The 18786-nt window shown below is 53.0% G+C and overlaps 2 protein-coding genes across 2 annotated transcripts; one reads left to right on the forward strand and one right to left on the reverse strand.

Moving 5' to 3' along the window:
- The first annotated feature begins 92 nt into the window (after positions 1 to 92).
- Positions 93 to 7229, forward strand: MRTO4 (MRT4 homolog, ribosome maturation factor). The gene is made up of 8 exons (XM_039229022.1): positions 93 to 216; positions 3063 to 3121; positions 4481 to 4584; positions 5223 to 5304; positions 5483 to 5550; positions 5786 to 5937; positions 6314 to 6390; positions 6501 to 7229. Exons 1-8 carry the CDS (start codon positions 189 to 191, stop codon positions 6645 to 6647), a joined length of 717 nt encoding a protein of 238 aa, XP_039084953.1. The 5' UTR covers positions 93 to 188; the 3' UTR covers positions 6648 to 7229.
- A 179-nt stretch (positions 7230 to 7408) lies between these two features.
- On the reverse strand, positions 7409 to 18162 carry LOC120229753 (aflatoxin B1 aldehyde reductase member 4-like). The gene is given in 8 exon segments (XM_039228960.1): positions 7409 to 7807; positions 8559 to 8682; positions 9699 to 9786; positions 10026 to 10122; positions 10845 to 10949; positions 12395 to 12481; positions 12732 to 13104; positions 18098 to 18162. Coding segments are annotated over 8 exon segments (1338 nt in total).
- Positions 18163 to 18786: the final 624 nt, after the last annotated feature.

Consider the following 18786-nt stretch of genomic DNA (forward strand, 5'->3'; position numbering starts at 1 on the left):
TCGGGATTTGGAGGCCCCCTGGGGCGCGGAAAGTCGCCCTAGAGAGGGCCGGGTGGGAAGAGGCGGGCAGTGGCGCAGATTGAGTCAGGCACTCGTGAGGGCAGCCCCAGAGGGCCGTCCCAGAAGACCCCGCGCCTCCAGGGTCCTAACAGGCAGCACCGCCTTCCGACACATGTGCCTGCAGCGCGATGCCCAAATCCAAGCGCGACAAGAAAGGTGGGTAAGGGGTCCTGGGACCCGGGGGGCGCACCGCCGGCTGACTGCCAGCTGCGGTGGGGCTTTGACGGCCCCGAGTGGGACGCCGGGGCCTCCGCGATAGCTCCGCGGACTCGCTGCGAACTGCGAGAGGGCTTCGCGGCTGGGGGCGCGCCGGAGGGGTCCAGAGCCTGGTCGGGTCAGGAGAGCGGAGACTGTATTGCCGGGCCGCGGGTGCCTTTTCAAGACTTCCTGGGCCGGATACAGCTTCTGAGCACCCAATTCCGCCTTGGCCTACCTTTCCCACCCTAGCGCATCTCCCTTAGCTCTCGGCGCGCCCGCCACGCTGGCCGCCTTTCCTTTAGAACAGGTTTGATCCCAAACTGGCCTTTTTACTTGCCCTTGCTTCTGCCTGGCATGCTTATGCTTTGATCTTCATGTGACTGGGTCTGTTACAGTTGTCAGCTCATAAGGCACCTCTTAAAAGACCATTCCTGACTGCTTTTACTGTGGTAGTGTGTCTCCCACAGAGGCTTTCTAGCACAGTCGCTGAACAAATGCTTAGGAGCCTGGCACTCTAGGCATTGGAGGGTACTGGAGGAAGGCCTCACCGAGTTTAACTTTTAGTCACTAGAAATAATATCTTCCCCAAACACCAAAAGTAGAGAAAGGTCAGATTCTGTTAAATCTCAGGGACTAGAAATGAGATTAAGCAGTGATATTTCGCATAGTGCAACCAGAAAAAGGTCTCTGATGAGCCAGTAAGTGAGCAGAACCCTCAGAAAGAAAGGAAGTGAGAGGCGCCTGGGTGGCTCAGTCGGTTAAGCGTCCACTTCGGCTCACGTCATAATCTCATGGTTTGTGGGTTCGAGCCCCCGCGTTGGGCTCTGTGCTGACAGCTCAGAGCCTGGAGCCTGCTTCGGGTTCTGTGTCTCCCTCTCTCCCTGACCCTCCCCCGCTCACGCTGTCTGTCTGTCTCTCTCTCTCTCTCTCTCAGAAATAAAACATTTAAAAAAAATTTTTTTTAAACCAACAACTTAGACTTGAATGTTCATTAACAGCATGGTTCATAATAGCCAAAAAGTGGAAACAACCTAAATGTCCATCAACAAGTATGGTTCATCCACACAATGGAATATTATTCAGCCAGAAAAAAAGAATGAAGTACTGAGAGGTATAGAACGAACCTTGAAAACATTGCGCTAAGTGAAAGGAGCCAGACACAACACTGCCTATCGCATTTATATGAAATGTCCAGAATGGGCAAAGCCATAGAAACAGAAAGTAGATGAGAGGTTGCTGGGGACACAGTGTGGAAAATGGAGAGTTACTTATAGATACAGGGTTTCCTCCAGGGGTGATGAAAAGATTCTAGAATTAGACAGTGTTAGTATACTAAAAACGACTCGACTTTATGTTTTCAAAAGGTGATCTTCTGGTATGTAAATTAGATCTCAGTTGAAAAAAAATTAGATCTCAATTGAAAAAATAAGATCCTTAGAGGGGTGCCTGGGTGGCTCAGTTGGTTAAGCATCCGACTTCGGCTCAAGTCATGATCTCAGTTCGTGGGTTCGAGCCCCACATCGGGCTCTGTGCTGACAGCTAGCTCAGAGCCTGGAGCCTGCTTCAGATTCTGTGTGTCTCTCTCTCTGACTCTCCCCTGCTCACGCTGTCTCTCTCGCTCTTTTTCTCAGAAATGGATAAAACATGTAAAGATTTTTAGAAAGAAAGAAAGAAAGGAAGTAAGCAATCCATGGAGTTACCTGGAAGAATGGTATTCCAAGCGGAGGGAAGATAAAGTGCAGAGGGGCTGTGTTGGGAAGGGAAGACAGTGGGCCAGTGTGACTGGAGCAGAGTAAGCAGAGGAGGGGAGGGAGGTAGGCAGAGGGCAGGGCTTTGTAAGCCTTAGCAAAGAGTTGGCTTTCACACCCAGGTGAAATGGGTAGCTACCCAGGAGCTTGAGCAGAGGGATGACAGGGTTTAACTTTTTTAAAAAGATCACCCTAATTCCCTTGTTGAGAATAAACTGAGGAAGCGAGACTAGAAGGAACGAGACCACCAGTAATCCAGAGAGGGGAACACTGGCTTGATCCACATTTGTAGCAGTGAACATTGTAGGAAGTGGACAATGGCATTTCATTTGCCCTCCTATGCTGCACTTGCCCTGACTGGTGTGATTACCTTTCCATGTCTATGCCTTGTGAGTGTCAGGCAGGCTGAATAAGAAGTGGCCCCATAACTGGGGACACTCACAGCCTTGCATTTGATGCTTTTGTTAAGTGTTTGTGGAAGGACGGGGTTTGGTACGGGGAGCCCTGGTGAGCTATGGCAAATGCCAAACCCTTCTGGATAAGAGGTAGTTGGGCCCCAGCTCTTGATAGAGGTGCTTGCCGTCCCCAAAGAGGCATTGCTGCATCCAGGAGTCCAAACTGCAGAACAGGGTGCAGCAGAGGAGATAGAGTCCCCAGATTCATCATTCCACAGCTTAAGCCACCAGAGATTTTCTCTATGCATCATGGTGGGGCGAGGGGGGGATCAGAAAGGGCCCTGGCAAGCTGGGTCAGCCTCTGAAAGCAGTCGAGGAACAGGAACAAGCCCTGCCCCCACACCTCCGTACAGATTTTTAGGTTAGCCTAAGAGGAGCGAGGGAACACCTAGTTAGTCTAAGTAATAGGAAGGATGTCAAGGGACCTTCAGGCTCAGGAACACTGGAGAGTAGGCACGCTGGGGACCCTGGGAGTACAAAACCCTGGTGCCTTTCCTCACACTGGCTTGGTCTGGCTGAGCTACCAAAGGGGAGAAGGAAATGAGCCTGCAAAGCTTCTGGACCTGTGTCTCACCATTTGTCTTTTTCTTCTTTGTATTAGTTTCCTTAACCAAAACTGCCAAGAAAGGCTTAGAACTGAAACAGAACCTGATAGAAGAGGTAAGAGCTCGTTCTTCTTATTGTTCCAAACTTTGATTTATAAAGGTGGCTATAGGGTTGTCAGGGAAGTCCTGTTTTTTAAAAAACACACGCACGCACGCACCATCACCACCTCCACAAGGTGCTGGTTCAGCCCTTTCTCCTCCAGCAGCAGCACCAATGAAAACCCCCGTAAGAATGAGTTCCGGCTCTGCCTGGGACCCCACTTAAGTGCTCCACGTGTGCCGTTCCACATCGTCCTTACAACACGTCTGTGAACAGTTACCACTGTTTTGCATCTCAGTAACAGAAACCTAGATTTGGTAGCCTGCCCTGTGTCAAAAAGCTGTAGAGTCCCAGGGCGCCTGGCTGGCTCAGTCGGTAGAGCTTGTGATTCTTGATCTCAGGATTATGAGTTCAGGGCTTATGTCAGGCGTAGAGCTTACTTTTATTTATTTATCTATCTATTTTTTAAATTTTTTTAACATTTATTTATTTTTGAGAAACAAGGACAGAGCACGAATGGGTGAGGGGCAGAGAGAGAGGAGAGACAAAGAATCTGAAGCAGGCTCCAGGCTCCAAGATGTCAGCACAGGGCCTGATGTGGGGCTTGAACTCACAAACTGTGAGATCATGACCTGAGCTGAAGTCACGTGCTTAAACTACTGAGCCACCCAGGTGCCCCTAGAGCTTACTTTTAAAGGGGGGGGAGGGTGCACCTGGGTGGCTCAGGTCATGATCTCACAGTTTGTGAGTTCGAGTCCCATATCAGGTGAACTCAAGGCTTCAGGTGAGCTTTGCCTGCCTCTCTCTCTTCTCTCTCTCCAAAAAAAACCTCTAATGTTACTAGTTATAAGTGCACCAGCCCCCTGTCCACACTGCTTCAAGGCCGCAGGCTGGGTGAGCGTAGAGTCTCCTCCAGCACAGTGATTCCGTGTCTGTGAGACCAACACCATGGGCAGAGCAGGGCCGATGAGCCACTTCTTTGGAGTAAATAACGAGGCTATATAGATTCCATTTCGCAGGAGCCTTCCAAGGATAGCTAACTATTTCTGGGTTGTCACTTAATGGGCAAAGCAAAGCAATCCATCCCTCCCTGCCCCTCCCCCCCCCCCCCCCCCCCCAGCCACAGATCAGTCAGGAGCCTGGGAAGACTATGGGGCATGGACCCATGGCTCGCAGCTTCCCCTGCGCTTTGAGATCGCGCCTGCTTTGCCTCAGGGGAGTCTTCTGCAATGGAAGTCAGGAGGAGACGACTGGATTAGAGGCCTCCAGCTCTAAACTTCCATGGTCGTTAGGGACCTAGAGCAGATTTTTTCCCACCTGAGGCCCAACCTGTGCTGCCCCTTGAACTCCAGAACCCCATGAATTGTCTCGCAGCTTCGGAAATGTGTGGACACATACAAGTACCTTTTCATCTTCTCCGTGGCCAACATGAGGAACAGCAAGCTGAAGGACATCCGGAACGCCTGGAAACACAGCCGGTGAGCAGACGGTGGACGGGCCTTCCTGAGTAGAGAAGACGCTGGGGTGCTCTCGGAGCATGGGCGGCGCCGGGCCACACAGATAGCTCCTCAGTAAGGACAGTGCCACACCCTCCGGAGGCACCTGTAGCCATTAGAACTGGCCTTGCGTTGAGCTTCTCGGGGGCAGGATTTCGTAGTGGCTCAGGGAGTGTCTGGGTAACGATCCCTCAGGAGAAAGGGATCTGGTCCTTTTAGCAGGGTGTTCTCTGAGATGACACAGTGACCTGAGAACCATGTGGCGGGTGCCTGTCCTCAGGTGGCTCTGTGATGGCACAAGTGAGTCCTGGTGTGGCTCAGACCGGTGACTGCGCCTCTTCCACATCACCAGATTGGGGTGCGTAGAGGGTCACATACCACCCACGGGCTGGCAGTCAAAATTGTGTGTTGAGGCCTTTAGGCAGGAAGATCATGAGCGGGATGTTTGGCTGTGGACAGAGCAGGCAGGGCCACGCGGAAGAAGCCAGAGCCTCTGGCCACACCTGCTGCGGAACAGCCTGGGCCTGCGCTCGGGCTCCCCGGGACTAGAGCTGGCTTGCACCTGACTGGAGGAGGGCGGGCAGGGCGCATCCTTCACAGACCCCTCTTTTTCCCCGTAGAATGTTCTTTGGCAAAAACAAAGTGATGATGGTGGCCTTGGGTCGAAGTCCAGCTGACGAGTACAAAGACAACCTGCATCAGGTGACTTTCTGGCCATTGGGGGGATCAGTGAGAGCAAGGCCCAGTTCACAGCTCCATTCTCCTTTAACCCCCACACTCAGACTGGTGTCCCCGCCCCACCAGCTGTGACAACCAAAAACCTCTCCAGATCGTGCCAGACGTCTAATGGGACTGGGCTGACCCCGCTTTGGTTCTGTAGGTCAGCAAGAAGTTGAGGGGTGAGGTCGGGCTCCTGTTCACCAACCGCACCAAGGAGGAAGTGAATGAGTAAGTGTTACTGAGGAGCAGCAGGGAAGGAATAGTCCGGGTACTTTGGACAGCATGGAGGCATCGAGTCCAAACCGATGCCCGGAACACTGCCCCTGGGCCTGCCTTGTCTGCAGCACCAGGCTCCGAGTTGACTGCTGGTCAGCAGCAGGGGAGGTGGGGGTGGGGGGCCGATTTCATGTGGGCCTGGTGGGCCAGTCAGGACCCCAACACCACCACTGGTCTTTTCCGAAAGGTGGTTTATGAAATACACAGAAATGGACTTTGCTCGAGCTGGAAACAAAGCCACTTTCACAGTGACCCTGGACCCGGGACCCCTGGAGCAGTTCCCCCACTCCATGGAGCCGCAGCTGAGGCAGCTGGGCCTGCCCACTGCCCTCAAGAGAGGTACGGGTTAGTCCCTGGAGCGGAAAGGTCACAGCTTAGCTGCCAGGGACATAAGCTTCCAAACTCGCTAGACACCCCCCCCGCCTCAAGCTGGCTTCCATTTTCTCCTGTGAAAGAGGGACTGAGTGACCACCTCTTGGTTGGGACAAGAGTGACAGTAACTTGCAGCCAGAATTCAGCAGCTAAAGGACACGAGGGAGGCTTCATCCCCCTGCAGACCCTCCTGGGCTGCCGAGCACTCGCTGATTTAGCCCGAGTATGGTGGGGCTGGGGCCCGGGGGTGCCAGCCAACCCCCTCCTGGCTCCGGGCAGCGGGCAGAGAGCTGTGCATGGGCCTCTGTGCAGAAGTCACTGTGTGGGGTCCCCTTCTCTGTAGGTGTGGTGACCCTGCTGTCTGACTACGAGGTGTGCAAGGAGGGCGACGTGCTAACCCCAGAGCAGGCCCGCGTGCTGGTGAGTCCCACCCTGGCTGCGTCCCGTGTGCTGTAGTGCAAGGGACTGTGGCCACTTCGCACCACACGAGCTCCTCCTGACCGTTGGTTCCCTTTACGCGTCTCTTGCAGAAGCTTTTCGGGTATGAGATGGCTGAATTCAAGGTCACCATCAAGTACATGTGGGACGCACAGTCTGGAAGGTTCCAGCAGATGGGAGAGGACTTGCCTGAGAGCGCATCCGAGTCAGCAGAAGAATCAGAGGGTGAAGACGACTAACGGGCACTTGGGGCCAGGACACGTGGGACCGCCACCCTGCTGGGGGAGCAGCAGGGAGGGCGACAGGGACGGACTGCTTTTCTATAAGGAGTAAAGCTGTCTGCGGGATGGCTCCCTGTGGACAACAGCAAAGAGGACTTTTCCTAGAAAAAAGGCCTTGGCTTTGGGCTTCTGTTTGTTCCAGGATGTCTTTAGTTTGCCTTGTTTACCGTGAGCCAGCTTCCAGCGCCGGAGCATGACCACCGGGGCGGGCGAGCTGCCGGGGCTGGCCCTTCTCCTCCGGCCCTCGAGTCCCCTACCGGAGAGGGGTTTGCCGAGGAATACAGGCACCCTGGCTGCCCTTCCTTCCCTTCTTCCTCTCCCTCCTCCCACACCAGGGCCGGGAGTCTTACAGACCAGGAGGGACACTTTGACTAAGACAGGAGTAAAGCCACTGCTGAAACCCAGAGCAGGCATTAAAACTGCACCACAGCATACCAGGACCTCTTGCTCTTGGTAGTGACTCCACTGGTAGGCTTTTACCTAAGTTGTTCTTTGTCGTGAGTGTCCCCCGAAGGATCTCTGAGTGACAGAAAAGCTTCAGGGTGTGTGGGCCTCTTTAATGTGTGTAGCAGCGTGAGCGCCACCTCCTGCCGCCGTGTCCAGAGGTCACGCTAGATTCAGGACAGGAGGCTGGGAAGCGTAATCCGTGCTCCTGCCTCCTGCCCCCAAAGCCCCCGGGAAGGACCGGAACCAGGCCGCTGGCAGCAGAGAAAACAGATTCACCAGGCTCGCTCCTGGGCTGGGCAGCCAGGTCTAGTGCCCGCTTTGTCCCGGCAGGAAATGGCCGAGTGGACCGCAGCCCCAGCCCTTTCGCGTGAGGGCAGCCGGGAGCATGGCGGGAGTAGAGGAAATAACCAGCTTGTGCGCTGGCACTGGCGGGGAGAAACAGGCTCGCTACAGCCGTGTGAGGCCCAGGCTGAGCGTGAAGGAGGGGCCCTCTGCCACCTCAAGCCAGGACTGGCCCTAGCGGAGGTCGTCGGGACGTTGGCGGGCAACCAGGTGCCAGCCTGCACAACGGTGCGCTCCAGGGGCCCTTCCTTAGTCGCCGCCAAGTTCTGTGCCAGCTGCTCCAGGCTGGACATGCCCAGGATGACCGTGTCCCTGTGGGCACCCGCAAGGGGAGACGGCCACGGGTGAACACACAGGCACCGCAGTGACTCTGGCCACACGTTCAGCTGGCGCTGCCCCGCCCCTGCGGAGGCCCAGCATCTGGTGTCTACCTACATCCTACATTATTCCAGGAACAATGTATGTCTCGAAAGCCCTGCTTTTACAGACTTCTCCGCAGGCAGACGTGAGTTCAGAGCCACTCCCCTGTGTGCTCGGCAGCTGGGTAAACCCCAGGTCAGTTCCTTGACCTCCCCAAGCTTCAGACTTCTGTGCAGGGTGGGAATGAAAACTTTGTGAAGTATTTACTTCAGGTCTGGCACTTGCCAGCTCTAGAAAGGGGAGCTCTCAGTAGATCATGCTCAAGCCAGAGGGAGGTGTTAGGGACACGGGACAGCAGAGAGGGAGACCCCGCCAGGCACGGAGTCGGACTCTGCAGTGTGCGAGCTGGGACGGAACAAACACTGATGGCTAACAGATGTCAGTTTCAGAGTCCAGTCTGCGCTCGTGGAGCCGTGGGGCCTTAACAGCCTCTGAAATGGTTTCCCCACATGTACAGCTGGGATAATCACGCTTCTCGGGTGGCAGAGTGCGTAATGTGGCGCTTAAGGAAACAGGATTAGCATGGAGAACTATCAGAAGGAAGGGAATGATCTTAGAATCCATCAAATAATTCTGTAGCCCTCTCCCTTCCGTTTTCTCCCTCCGCCCACCAGACACAAAAGGGAAAGAAACACCCCTGGGATGCCGGGTTACCGGGAGCTGGGGGTGGTGGCACGTCCCCCGGAGGGCAGCCCAGGTCATGCTGGGGGCTCTGCTGCTCTACGTGGCCTGCACCGCTTTCTCCATGAGGGCAATGGCCTCAAAGAGGTGCTCCTTCCAGCAGCTGGGCAGGTGGGGAGGGTGGCCCAGCAGTCAGTGCCAGCAGGTCGCTCCAGGGCAGGTGTCCACACACTGGTCCCTGAGGCACCGAGAAGCCAACCTCTTAGAATACATGTGGCTCTCCAGTCCCTCTGTGGGGCATTTTTCAGTCGGGCGGGGGTTAGAGGGTACACAGTGGACAGGAGGCAGCATGCTTGCATTGGTATGAACAACACGACCCCCCAGATTGGGACCCAGGACACCAGTGCACTGCCTGCCACCGGCCCCACGACAAATCCTGGCTTTGGCCTTGGCTGAAGCCACCTGCCTCCCCTTCTCTTCCCTGCTCAGTGAGAAGAGGGGACGCTCCGGGCCAGCCCCTTGCAGCAAATGCAGTATATAAAGGAGATAATGGATTCAATTGTGCTCTTTAAAGAGCAGACAAGGTCAAAACCATCAGGCCTTGATTCCCCAGGGTGAAGCCCAGGACCTGGCAGCAAGAAAACACTGCACGGGGCAGTGGCTCCTAAACTAATGAGTGCAGTTTGGAAACGGGTTGCTTCCAGCCATGGGTATTTTCAAATTTTAGAAAGCGGGCAACAGAAGGGGAGAAGGCTGATCCAAGCATTTGTTCAACTGTAACTATAGACACTGGTAACAATCTCACAGCCAAGAGATTACAAAACTTAGATTCCTTTGCCCACGGTGAAGGGCCAGCTAGCAGTGGGGCAGCAGGGAGTGCCAGGGTTCCCAAATCCTGATCCAAGGGCACCCCCCCCCCCACTGTGCGCAGCAGGTGAGCCCTTCCAGGGAGTCTTGCGGGTGGACCTGCCAGAAGGCTCAGGGATCCCTCCCCCAGAGACACAGAATATGGCAGCAGGGGTGGGGGGAGAGTTGGTAAAGCCCTTGGGAATGCAGAGGCCTAGGTCGGAGCCCCAGGAAGAGGTCCCGGCCCACAGGAAATCAGCCAAGAGACCCCCCTATTCCAGACTAGGGGGACGCAGGCCACCTCTGTGCTGATGCAGCCCACCCCCAGCTCACCAGTTCCTGTAGATCTCAGCCCAGTTATTCCCAAAGAAGCATCTGTTTCCCATTCTTGTCTTCTTGTACTTGCCGGTCAGCGGGAAGACTGCGGTCACACCCACTGGCCTACACTGCTCCCAGAAGCTTTTCTGGACTGGCGGCGGGGGGGGGGGGGGCGGATGGCAAGTAACTCAGGAGGGATGGGGGACACAGCCCAGCCTCTTCCCAAACCCTCCCTGCCTCCCAGGTCCTGGGCCGGACATCTACCATGTCAGGAAGAGACAGACACGGGGGCCAGGAGGGCCCTCCCGCCCAGGGGAAGCCTGTCCCCACAGCAGCCCGTACCAGCCAGAGGGTTGTAGGCGTAGAACCTCAATCCAAAGTGCCTGAGGCAGGGGAGGAGCTCCGTTTCCCCCTGCCGGGTGGTGGCATTGTACATGCCCTGCAGACAGAAGGGCCAGAGGGACAGGGTGCCGTGTCAAGGGAAGGGACCCCAGATCTTCCCTGCAGAGCCCCCAGTTTACACCCTAACAATCCTAGGATCTTAACACTCAGGGCGTATACTTAGCGGAAGGAAAATTCATTTTCTGAGCACCAGCTATGGGCCATACATTGAATTTCCATCCACACGCCCAAAGAACAAGGCCCCAGCCCTGAGAGATTTAATGGCAAGGTAGAGCATAGACAGGTATAACAAGAAAAGCAGCGATCACAGTACACTAGTAAGTTCTGTGAGCAGTACCTGGCACCAAGTAGGTACATTTGCTGGATGAAGGAGAAGATAAGTAGAGCCTGGGATCTCAGGCTCCTCTGGGGCAGCGGGAAAGGCTTCCAGATCAAGAGCCATCTAAGTGGGGCCTGAGCACCTGCTTCTACCAGGGAGAAGGGGAGGAGGGGTCCAGGCTGACGCGCACGGGGAGGGAGCACGAAGGAAGGGCCCGCGGAGCACCCGCGGGCAATGAGGGGAGCCAGGGCCAGAGCGAGCAGGTGCCTGTTGGCCAAGCTGAGGGGCCTGCACTCGTCCCCACGGCACCCGGGAGCCCTCTCCAGGCCGTCGGCAGGGGAGTGGCTGCTAGGGAGGGGGCACAGGAGGCAGCTGGAGGGGCCGGGAGAAGCCGGGATCAGCAGCAGCCCTGCGGATGGGCCCTGCAGCCCCGGCCCTACCTGGTACACGGTGGGCAGGATCCAGCCGTTGCTCTTGCAGAGGGCACAGATCTCGGCCACCGCCCAGGAGGCATAGTTGGAGAGGCCAAGCTCCACAAACCTGCCCTGCGGGGGAGAGGCCTCGGTAAGAACCCGCCACACGGCCCAGGACTCTAGAAAGGGGACCCCCAAGGGTGGGGGTCCGGGGGGTGGAGTCTGCCCCCAGCTCTGTTCTGGGGCTCCCTGGTGCCCCCACGCTCCTGGGTACACCTTCCAGCTGGGGAGCTAAGGGGTCGGTCTTGCAGTTTTGAAAGATGAATCTGAACGAAGCATGGATGAAGAGCCTCGGGGGGCAGGTCCAGAACCAGGGAGAGCAGCAAGGAGACCACGGCAGGAAATCAGGAAAGAAGGGCAAGAGGCTGCAGGCGGGCCCCCGGGAAGGAAACAGGAGCCCATCAGAGACAGCGCAGTGAGAAGAGCCCAGTGCCGTCTGTGTTGTCACGACTGGGTTCGTTAAATACTTTTCTCTCCGGCCCCCACTAAGGATCGTGGGTGGCTGGACTGATGGGTGGGAGGAGGGCCCTCTCTGCACACTTGGGGCTCGGCAAGTCACCTCAGCAGGCCGGAGGGCAGTCACCCACCTCGAGACTTAAGAGCAGGAGAGAGGACGGCTCACTTGGAACTGTTCATTCCCCCACCTCCTCACCCTCTGCCTCGGCCTGTTCTTCAAGTGAATTAAACCGGCTCTGAGGTTTAAGGACTTTGGCCCAGCTAGCTCTAACCGGAAAGAAGGAAGAGAAGGAGGGCTTGGAAAAGAAAACACCTTCAGGAATAAGACCAGAGCGGTCAAAGAGGCAGCCAGGTGATCTAGAAAGGGTGAGCCCTGAGATGCAGGCATGCTGTTGTCCTACTGTTGCAGATCTAGACACTGTGAATCACGGGAGAAACCAGGCAAGACTCTACCAGAAGAGAGAGAAGTGCAGTGTGCTAATAACATTACTATCACTACTACTAATAGTAGCGGCCAGTATTGCTGAACCCTCACTGTGTACCTGCCCAGCACTGCGTGAAGTCTTTCACATGGCATCAGGCTGAGAATGGACGTTCCCCTGCCCATACGCAAACCCTCCACTTAGCTTCATCTGCCTGCTCCAACACCGTTGGCATTGCCAAACCTCATTGCCTTGGCACACCCACTGCCCATGCCCACAGTGTGAACGCCTGTTCTCTTACTCTTCCTTGGCAAACCCCTATCAGTTCTTCAGTGTCTAATGTTCCCTCTTCTCTGCTTTCTTCAGTGACCCCTCCAGAAACGCTCTGGGCTTCCCCAGCCTTCTCTAGAATCTGAGCTCCTTCCTTGGACTGGGTTAGTGTCAGTTTCCCTTCTGTGACCTTAGAGGCTAGCACGGAGGGCAGTTAGATGACCTACCCCCTCCCCTCTCCCATCCTGCCCACGAGCCACTGCGGCTGCCAATCTCCTGAGGCGGGAGGCACTGCCAACTGAATGTGGCACCCGGAGCTCCACGGAGCAAAGTCGAGGGCCCAGAGCAAGGAGGATGCAGATCTCCCACCCGTTCTGAGGACTGATCCGGGGCTGTGCCAGGGAATGCCAGAACAGTATGGGCAGGGTTCTGGCAGATCAGGCCCGCACAGGGCACCTGCAGGGAGCGGGAAAGGGGACAGGCGCTGCGCAGCGCCAGATTCCAGCCACTTCAGCGCCCCCTAGAAGAGCTAACCAAGTCATCTCAGACTGGACCTGGGTGGGACACTGCTGTAGGGAGGGTCCTGGACGATCTTCTCGGAAGGGAAAAGAGGAAAGGAAGGAAGTCAGGACCAAGCACTGTCTGGCTCTCTGGGGCGAGACGTTCACGGAGCTGCAGGAAGGTCTGAGCCCGGGAGGGCACGCACGGCTGGGGGCGGCCTGGCGCCGCAGGTGCAGGCGAGGTAGAAGTTACCTCTGCAGTCGCCGTCGCCCAGCCCGAGGCCCAGGCCGCCCAGGATGCCCTCGGACTGGCCGTCGCTGTACATGAAGGCCGTGTCCAGCTCCGTGTGGCCGCGCTCCAGGAAGGCGCGCACGGCCGCAGAGCAAGCCGGTGCGTCCATGCGGCGCCCCTTCTCCAATGTGTCCAGCCCTGTGGCGGGCCGGGCCGGGGCTCCTGAGGCGGCTCGAAGTGGCGACAGCGTCCGGGACCTGGCGTCGGTGGGCCACTCTGGCGCCCCGGGCGTGGAAAGCTGCCGTCGGCGGGCAGCGGGAGTCGGCGCAGGCGCAGGCCGGGCGGCGCTTTAAGGAGGTGCCTCGGGCCCCGAACACCGGTTTTGGGGGCGGAGTTCGCCGGAGTGGGCGGGGCCTTGGGGAGGGCGTGCGCTAGGTTGGCCAGAGAGGCGGGTCCCCGCCGCAGGTGCAGAGGAGTGAGCGAGGTCTGAGGCTTTCGAGCGAACCCGATGGCCCGCGGCTGACACTCCTGGGGCCTCGCTGCCACGTCTCCCCACCTCCCTCGGCCTCGCCCTCGCCCTGGCCCTGAACTGTCCCTGGGGCCCGGCGTCGCTCCGGAGGGCGTTTTCCGACGCGCTAAAGGTCCGGACGGGAGGCCTTGGGGTGGGGGTGGGGTGGCCCTCGGGGCTGTCCTGCCGACACAGCCGTCGTTCGGCTCCACAGGTGGGTATGTGGTCCTCCGGGCCGGACTTGACCAAGGCTCCAGCCCAAGGCCAAGTGGAGTGACAAGCAGACACAGCCAGCCTCGGGTTAATATATCCAAGCGAAAATACCTTTCCAACATAAAGGCAAAATAAAGGTCTATGCAGACAAGCAGAGGTGCAGAGAATTCACAGCAAGCTTTCACTGTTAGAAATATTTGTAGACGAAAGGAAATCCGAATTTCGAATTTACACACACAAAAAGTGAGGGATGCTGGGGTGGCCAACGTGGGTAAATACAAAACACTTCCATTTGTTTGACCTTTGGAGGTTAAAAAAGGTTAAAAAGATCGTTGCGTTTTTATAAAATTAAACGTAAGTTTACCATATGACTCCCCAAAAACCTATGTTTACACAAAAGCCTATACACTGGTGTTTTAAATTTTGTTTAGTTTCATTTTTGAGAGACAGAGCATGAGTGGGGGAAAGGCAGACAGAGAGGGAGACGCAATCCAACCCAGGCTCCAGGCTCTGAGCTGTCAGCACAGAGCTCAATATGGGGCTGGAACTCACAAACCGTGAGATCATGACCTGAGCCCAAGTCGGACACTTAACCAACTGAGCCACTCAGGTGCCCCCCTGACAGTTTTTATTATATATATATAATATATATAATATTTGTAATAATACATAATTACATATAAAATATATATAATTTCTATATACATATATTTATTTACTTATTTTGAGAGAGAGAGCATGAGCAGGGGAGAGAATCCCAAGCAGGGTCTGTAGCAGAGCCTGACACGGGGCTCAAACTCACAAACCTGGAGGTCGTGACCTGAGCTGAAACCAAGAGTGGGATGCTTAACTCACCGAGCCACCCAGACACCCCTCCCTGACTGTGTTTTAAAATGTGTATTGCAGTTGGCTTGAGTTAGGATCCAAACATGAGTTACACGTGGCATTGGTGCAGTACTTCTGGTCTGTTTTAAACTTCAGCATCTCAGCCTTCCCCTCACCCCGTTTCATGTATTTGCTTGTTAGAGAGCCCCATCCGTCAGGCTGTAATAGTCCCACATTCCATTTGCACAGTCATGGTCTCATTCAACTTGTTCCTCTATCCCCTCATAATTCTCGTCCAATGGAAGTTGATGCTAATGGCTAGATCACATTCTAGTTGGGTTTCTTTTTCTTTTCTTTTTTTAATTTTTTTTATGTCTTTATTTTGAGAGAAAGAGGGTGAGTGGGGAGGGGCAGAAAGAGACGGAGACACAGAATCCGAAGCAGGCTCCAGGCTCTGAGCTGGCTGTCAGCACAGAGCCCGATGCGGGGCTCGAACCCACGGACTGTGAGACCATGACCTGAGCTGAAGTCAGACCCTTAACCGACTGAGCCACTCAGGTGCCCCTCTTTTTCTTTTCTAAGAATACTCCCTTGTGTGCTGTATACTCCCTGATGCATCACATCAGGGAGGCACAAACAGCGTGGTTGATTCACTCCTAGTAATGCGAAGAACAAGCAATAGGTTCATGTGCTATCAGCCCACTCCCTCCATGTTAAGTTCCCCATCACTCTTTCTTCTTATCGTTTCATCCACTGATGATCTTCGCCTGAATCGATGAAGTCTGAGATTATGTTGTGTACATTCTAAATACAGGTCTTAGGACTATAAGAGCAACATGTATAACATTTCTGGGTACTTTTAAATGAGGAAGTACAGGGGCTCATTTTTTAATTTAATTTTTAATTTTAAGGTAATTTTATATTCAGATGCAGTTGTAAGAAATAATACAGAGAGACTCCTTGTACACTTTCGGCAGGTTCCCTCAGTTCTTCCCAAATAGCGTCTTGCAAAGCTATACTACACTATCATAACCTGGATACTGACAATGATATGGTCAAGATACTATAATTGTTGGGTGGAGTTGATTAGATCCTGCTGGTGGTATCTCCTTTGAAGTCCTCTCTATCATTGCTGATTCACTGGGTCAGGTGATCTCGGGATTAACTGTTGAAAAAGAAATGTTGAATTCTAGAAATGTGGCCATTTTATCCATTTTTACTTTCTGGTCAATCAGTTTTTGCTTTACATATTTTGGCAGCTCTCTTCGGTGCTTAGACATTTATGATTGCTACTCCTTCTTGATGGGCTGGCCCTTTTCATTATTATATTATGTCCCTCTCTGTCTCGATAATTTTTGTTGTTCTGACGTCTGCTTCATCAGATATTTATATAGCCATTCCTACTTTGTCTTGATGGTTTGCATGATATATCTTTCTCCATCCTTTTACTTTCAACCTGCCTATATCATATTTGAAACGAATCTCCACAGAAAGCATACAGTTAGGTCCATTTTTAAAATCCACTCTGCCAAGCTCTGTCTTTTAAATAGTGTATTTAGACCATCTACATTTAATGTAATTATTGACATGTTGGGGCTTAGGTCTGCCACTTTTTGTTTGTTTTCTGTTTTTTGTTTCTCTTTTTCCCCCTGCTTTCCTGGAGGTTAATTGAACAATATTCTTTGAGAACTTATATGTGTTTGTGTGTGTGTGTGTATAAAGAATTCTGTTTTGCTTTAACTACAGTATTTTTGAGTGTATCTCTTTGTTTAGGTTTTTAAATGATTGCTCTATCAACAATCTGCCAGTGGCATCACTGCATATGTTTATTTTTATTTATTTAAAAAAAATTTTTAGGGGCACCTGGGTGGCTCAGTTGGTTAAGCATCCAACTTCGGCTCAGGTCATGATCTCTTGGTCCGTGGGTTCAAGCCCCACGTCGGGCTCTGTGCTGACAGCTCAGAGCCTGGAGCCTGTTTCAGATTTTGTGTCTCCCTCCTTCTGCCCCTCCCCTGTTAGCTCTCTGTCCCTCTCTCTCAAGAATAAATAAATATTTTTAAAAATTTTAATGTTTATTTATTTTTGAGAGAGAGCGACAGAGTGAAGTGGGGGAGAGGCAGAAAGAGAGAGGGAGACACAGGACCTGAAGCAGGCTCCAGGCTCTGAGCCATTGGCACAGAGCCCGACACGGGGCTCAAACCTACAGACTGTGAGATCATGACATGAGCCGAAGTTGGACCCCCAACCAGCTGAGCCACCCAGGCATCCCTACATATGTTTAAGTATGGAAAACTTACATCCCTTTCTGTTCCTTTAATCCTCTTGTTTATAATATAATAATCTTAAGTATTTCTTCTGCATGCATTTTGAACGACATCAGACAGTATGATAATTGGTGCTTCAATCATCAAATGTAATTTAGAAAACTTAGGAGAAGGAAAATCCACTTATTTACTTACTTATTTACCGGTATTTTTGCTTACTATATTCTTCCTTCCTTCCTGATGTTCCAAGATTCCTTCTTTTATCATTTTTGTTTAGAAAACTTCTTTTAGCCATTCATTTAAAGTCAGTCTGCTGGCAACAAAGTCTCTTAGTTTTTCTCCAGCTAACAATGCCTTGATTCCCCACTTCATTCCAGACGGGTGTGTTTGCAGGCTATAGGATTCTGGGTTGATGGTTCTTTTCTTTCAGCACTTGAAAAAAATGTGCCAGTGGCCATGAAACATGCGGGAGATACACTACTGAGAAGGTTCTGGGAGATGGAACATACCTGGAGGAGCCTGCATGTTTGTTTGTTTGTTTGTTTGTTTCTGAGGAGAAATCTGTTGTCATGTGAATTTTCTTCCACTACAGGTATCATTTCTCTTTGTTCTTTGCTCTTGAGATTTTATTCTTTATCTTTAATTTTCAGCGGTTTCAATATAATATATCTTGGCATGAATTTTGGGGCATTTATCTTGTTTTGAGTTCATTTCACTTATTAGATGTAAGTTATTTTTTTGGTCAAATATGGAAGTCTTCAGCCATTATTTCTTCAGCTGCTTTTCCAGCCTTCCCTGTTTCTCTTCTCCTTCCCCTCCAGGGACATGAATGTTAGATCATTAGTTCTGGCCCCCCAGGTCCCTGACACTCTGCATCTGGCTGGCTCAGTTGGTAAAGCATGCAACTTTCGAACTTGGGGTTGTAAGTTCAAGCCCCACACTGGGTGCAGAGATTCCTTAAAAATAAAATCTTTAGGGGCACCTGGGTGGCTCAGTCGGTTAAGCCTCTGACTTTAGATTTCGGCTCAGGTCATGATCTCACAGTTGTGAGATCAAGCCCCACATCTGGCTCATTGCAGAGTGTGGAGCCTGCTTGGAATTCTTTCTCTCTCCCTCTCTCTCTGGCCTTCCCCCTCATGTTCCATTTTTCTCTCTCTCTTTCTCTCTCAAAAATAAATATAATTTTGTTGATGTTTATTTTTGAGAGAGAGAGACAGAGCACAAACAGGGGAGGGGGAGAGAGAGAGGGAGACACAGAATCAGAAGCAGGCTCCAGGCTCTGAGCTGTCAGCACTGAGCCCCGTGCGGGGTTTGAACCCACAGACCGCAAGATCATGACCTGAGCTGAAGTCAGCTGCTCAACCGATTGGGCCACCCAGGCGCCCCGACGTTCCTTTATCTTTTGAAAAAGCTCTTTAGGTATAAGACGGCTGAATTCCAGAGGCCGTGAAACATGCGGGAGGTACACGACTGAGAAGGTTCTGGGAGATGGAACATACCTGGAGGAGCCTGCATCCCCAGTAGGGTTACTTGGGACTGAAGGTCTCCTGGTCAATCGAAAGGCTCATCTTCTTGGCTTGACCACTCAGGACCATTGTTCCTAGGGGCAGAGGTTGTCTTCCAAAGATGACATCTCTTCTCTCGTATCCTCTTGTACAACATAACGTGACACTCATCCCATGAGGCAAGAGTGATTCTATGGATTTCCAAAGCTGGGACATATAAAGCATTATGGCTTCTGCCTGGTTTTCTTGGGTAAACTTTAGAAGCCAGTGGCCACTCTTTGAGGAAAGCCTGGGCCACATGGAGGGGTCACGTGTAAATGTGTCACCTGACCACAGCAACTGGCATTCCAGCTGACAACGAGCGTCAACCGCCAGACATGTGTGAAGGGGCCTTCAGGAGATTGTCCCTCCAGCTTTAAGGTCACTTCTCAGTCGCTGGGGAGCAGATGGGCATTCCCCACTGAGCCCCGCCCAGCCAGCAGATTCATGCTAAAGGACTTGTTCTCTAAAAACAAAAACGGGGGTGCCTGGCTGGTTCAGTCGGTGGGGTGTGTGACTCATGGTCTCGGGGTTGTGAGTTCGAGCCCCACGATGGGTGTAGAGATTATAAATAAATAAACTTAAAACAAAAAGACTCCTGCAAACCACTCTGAGACAGAATTTGCATATTACACAATTACAGTGTATAATTCAATGCTTTTTAGTGTACTTGGG

The sequence above is a fragment of the Hyaena hyaena genome, unplaced genomic scaffold, assembly GCF_003009895.1.
Source record: "Hyaena hyaena isolate Hyena2069 unplaced genomic scaffold, ASM300989v1 scaffold_35, whole genome shotgun sequence".
In the NCBI taxonomy this organism is placed as follows: domain Eukaryota; kingdom Metazoa; phylum Chordata; class Mammalia; order Carnivora; family Hyaenidae; genus Hyaena; species Hyaena hyaena.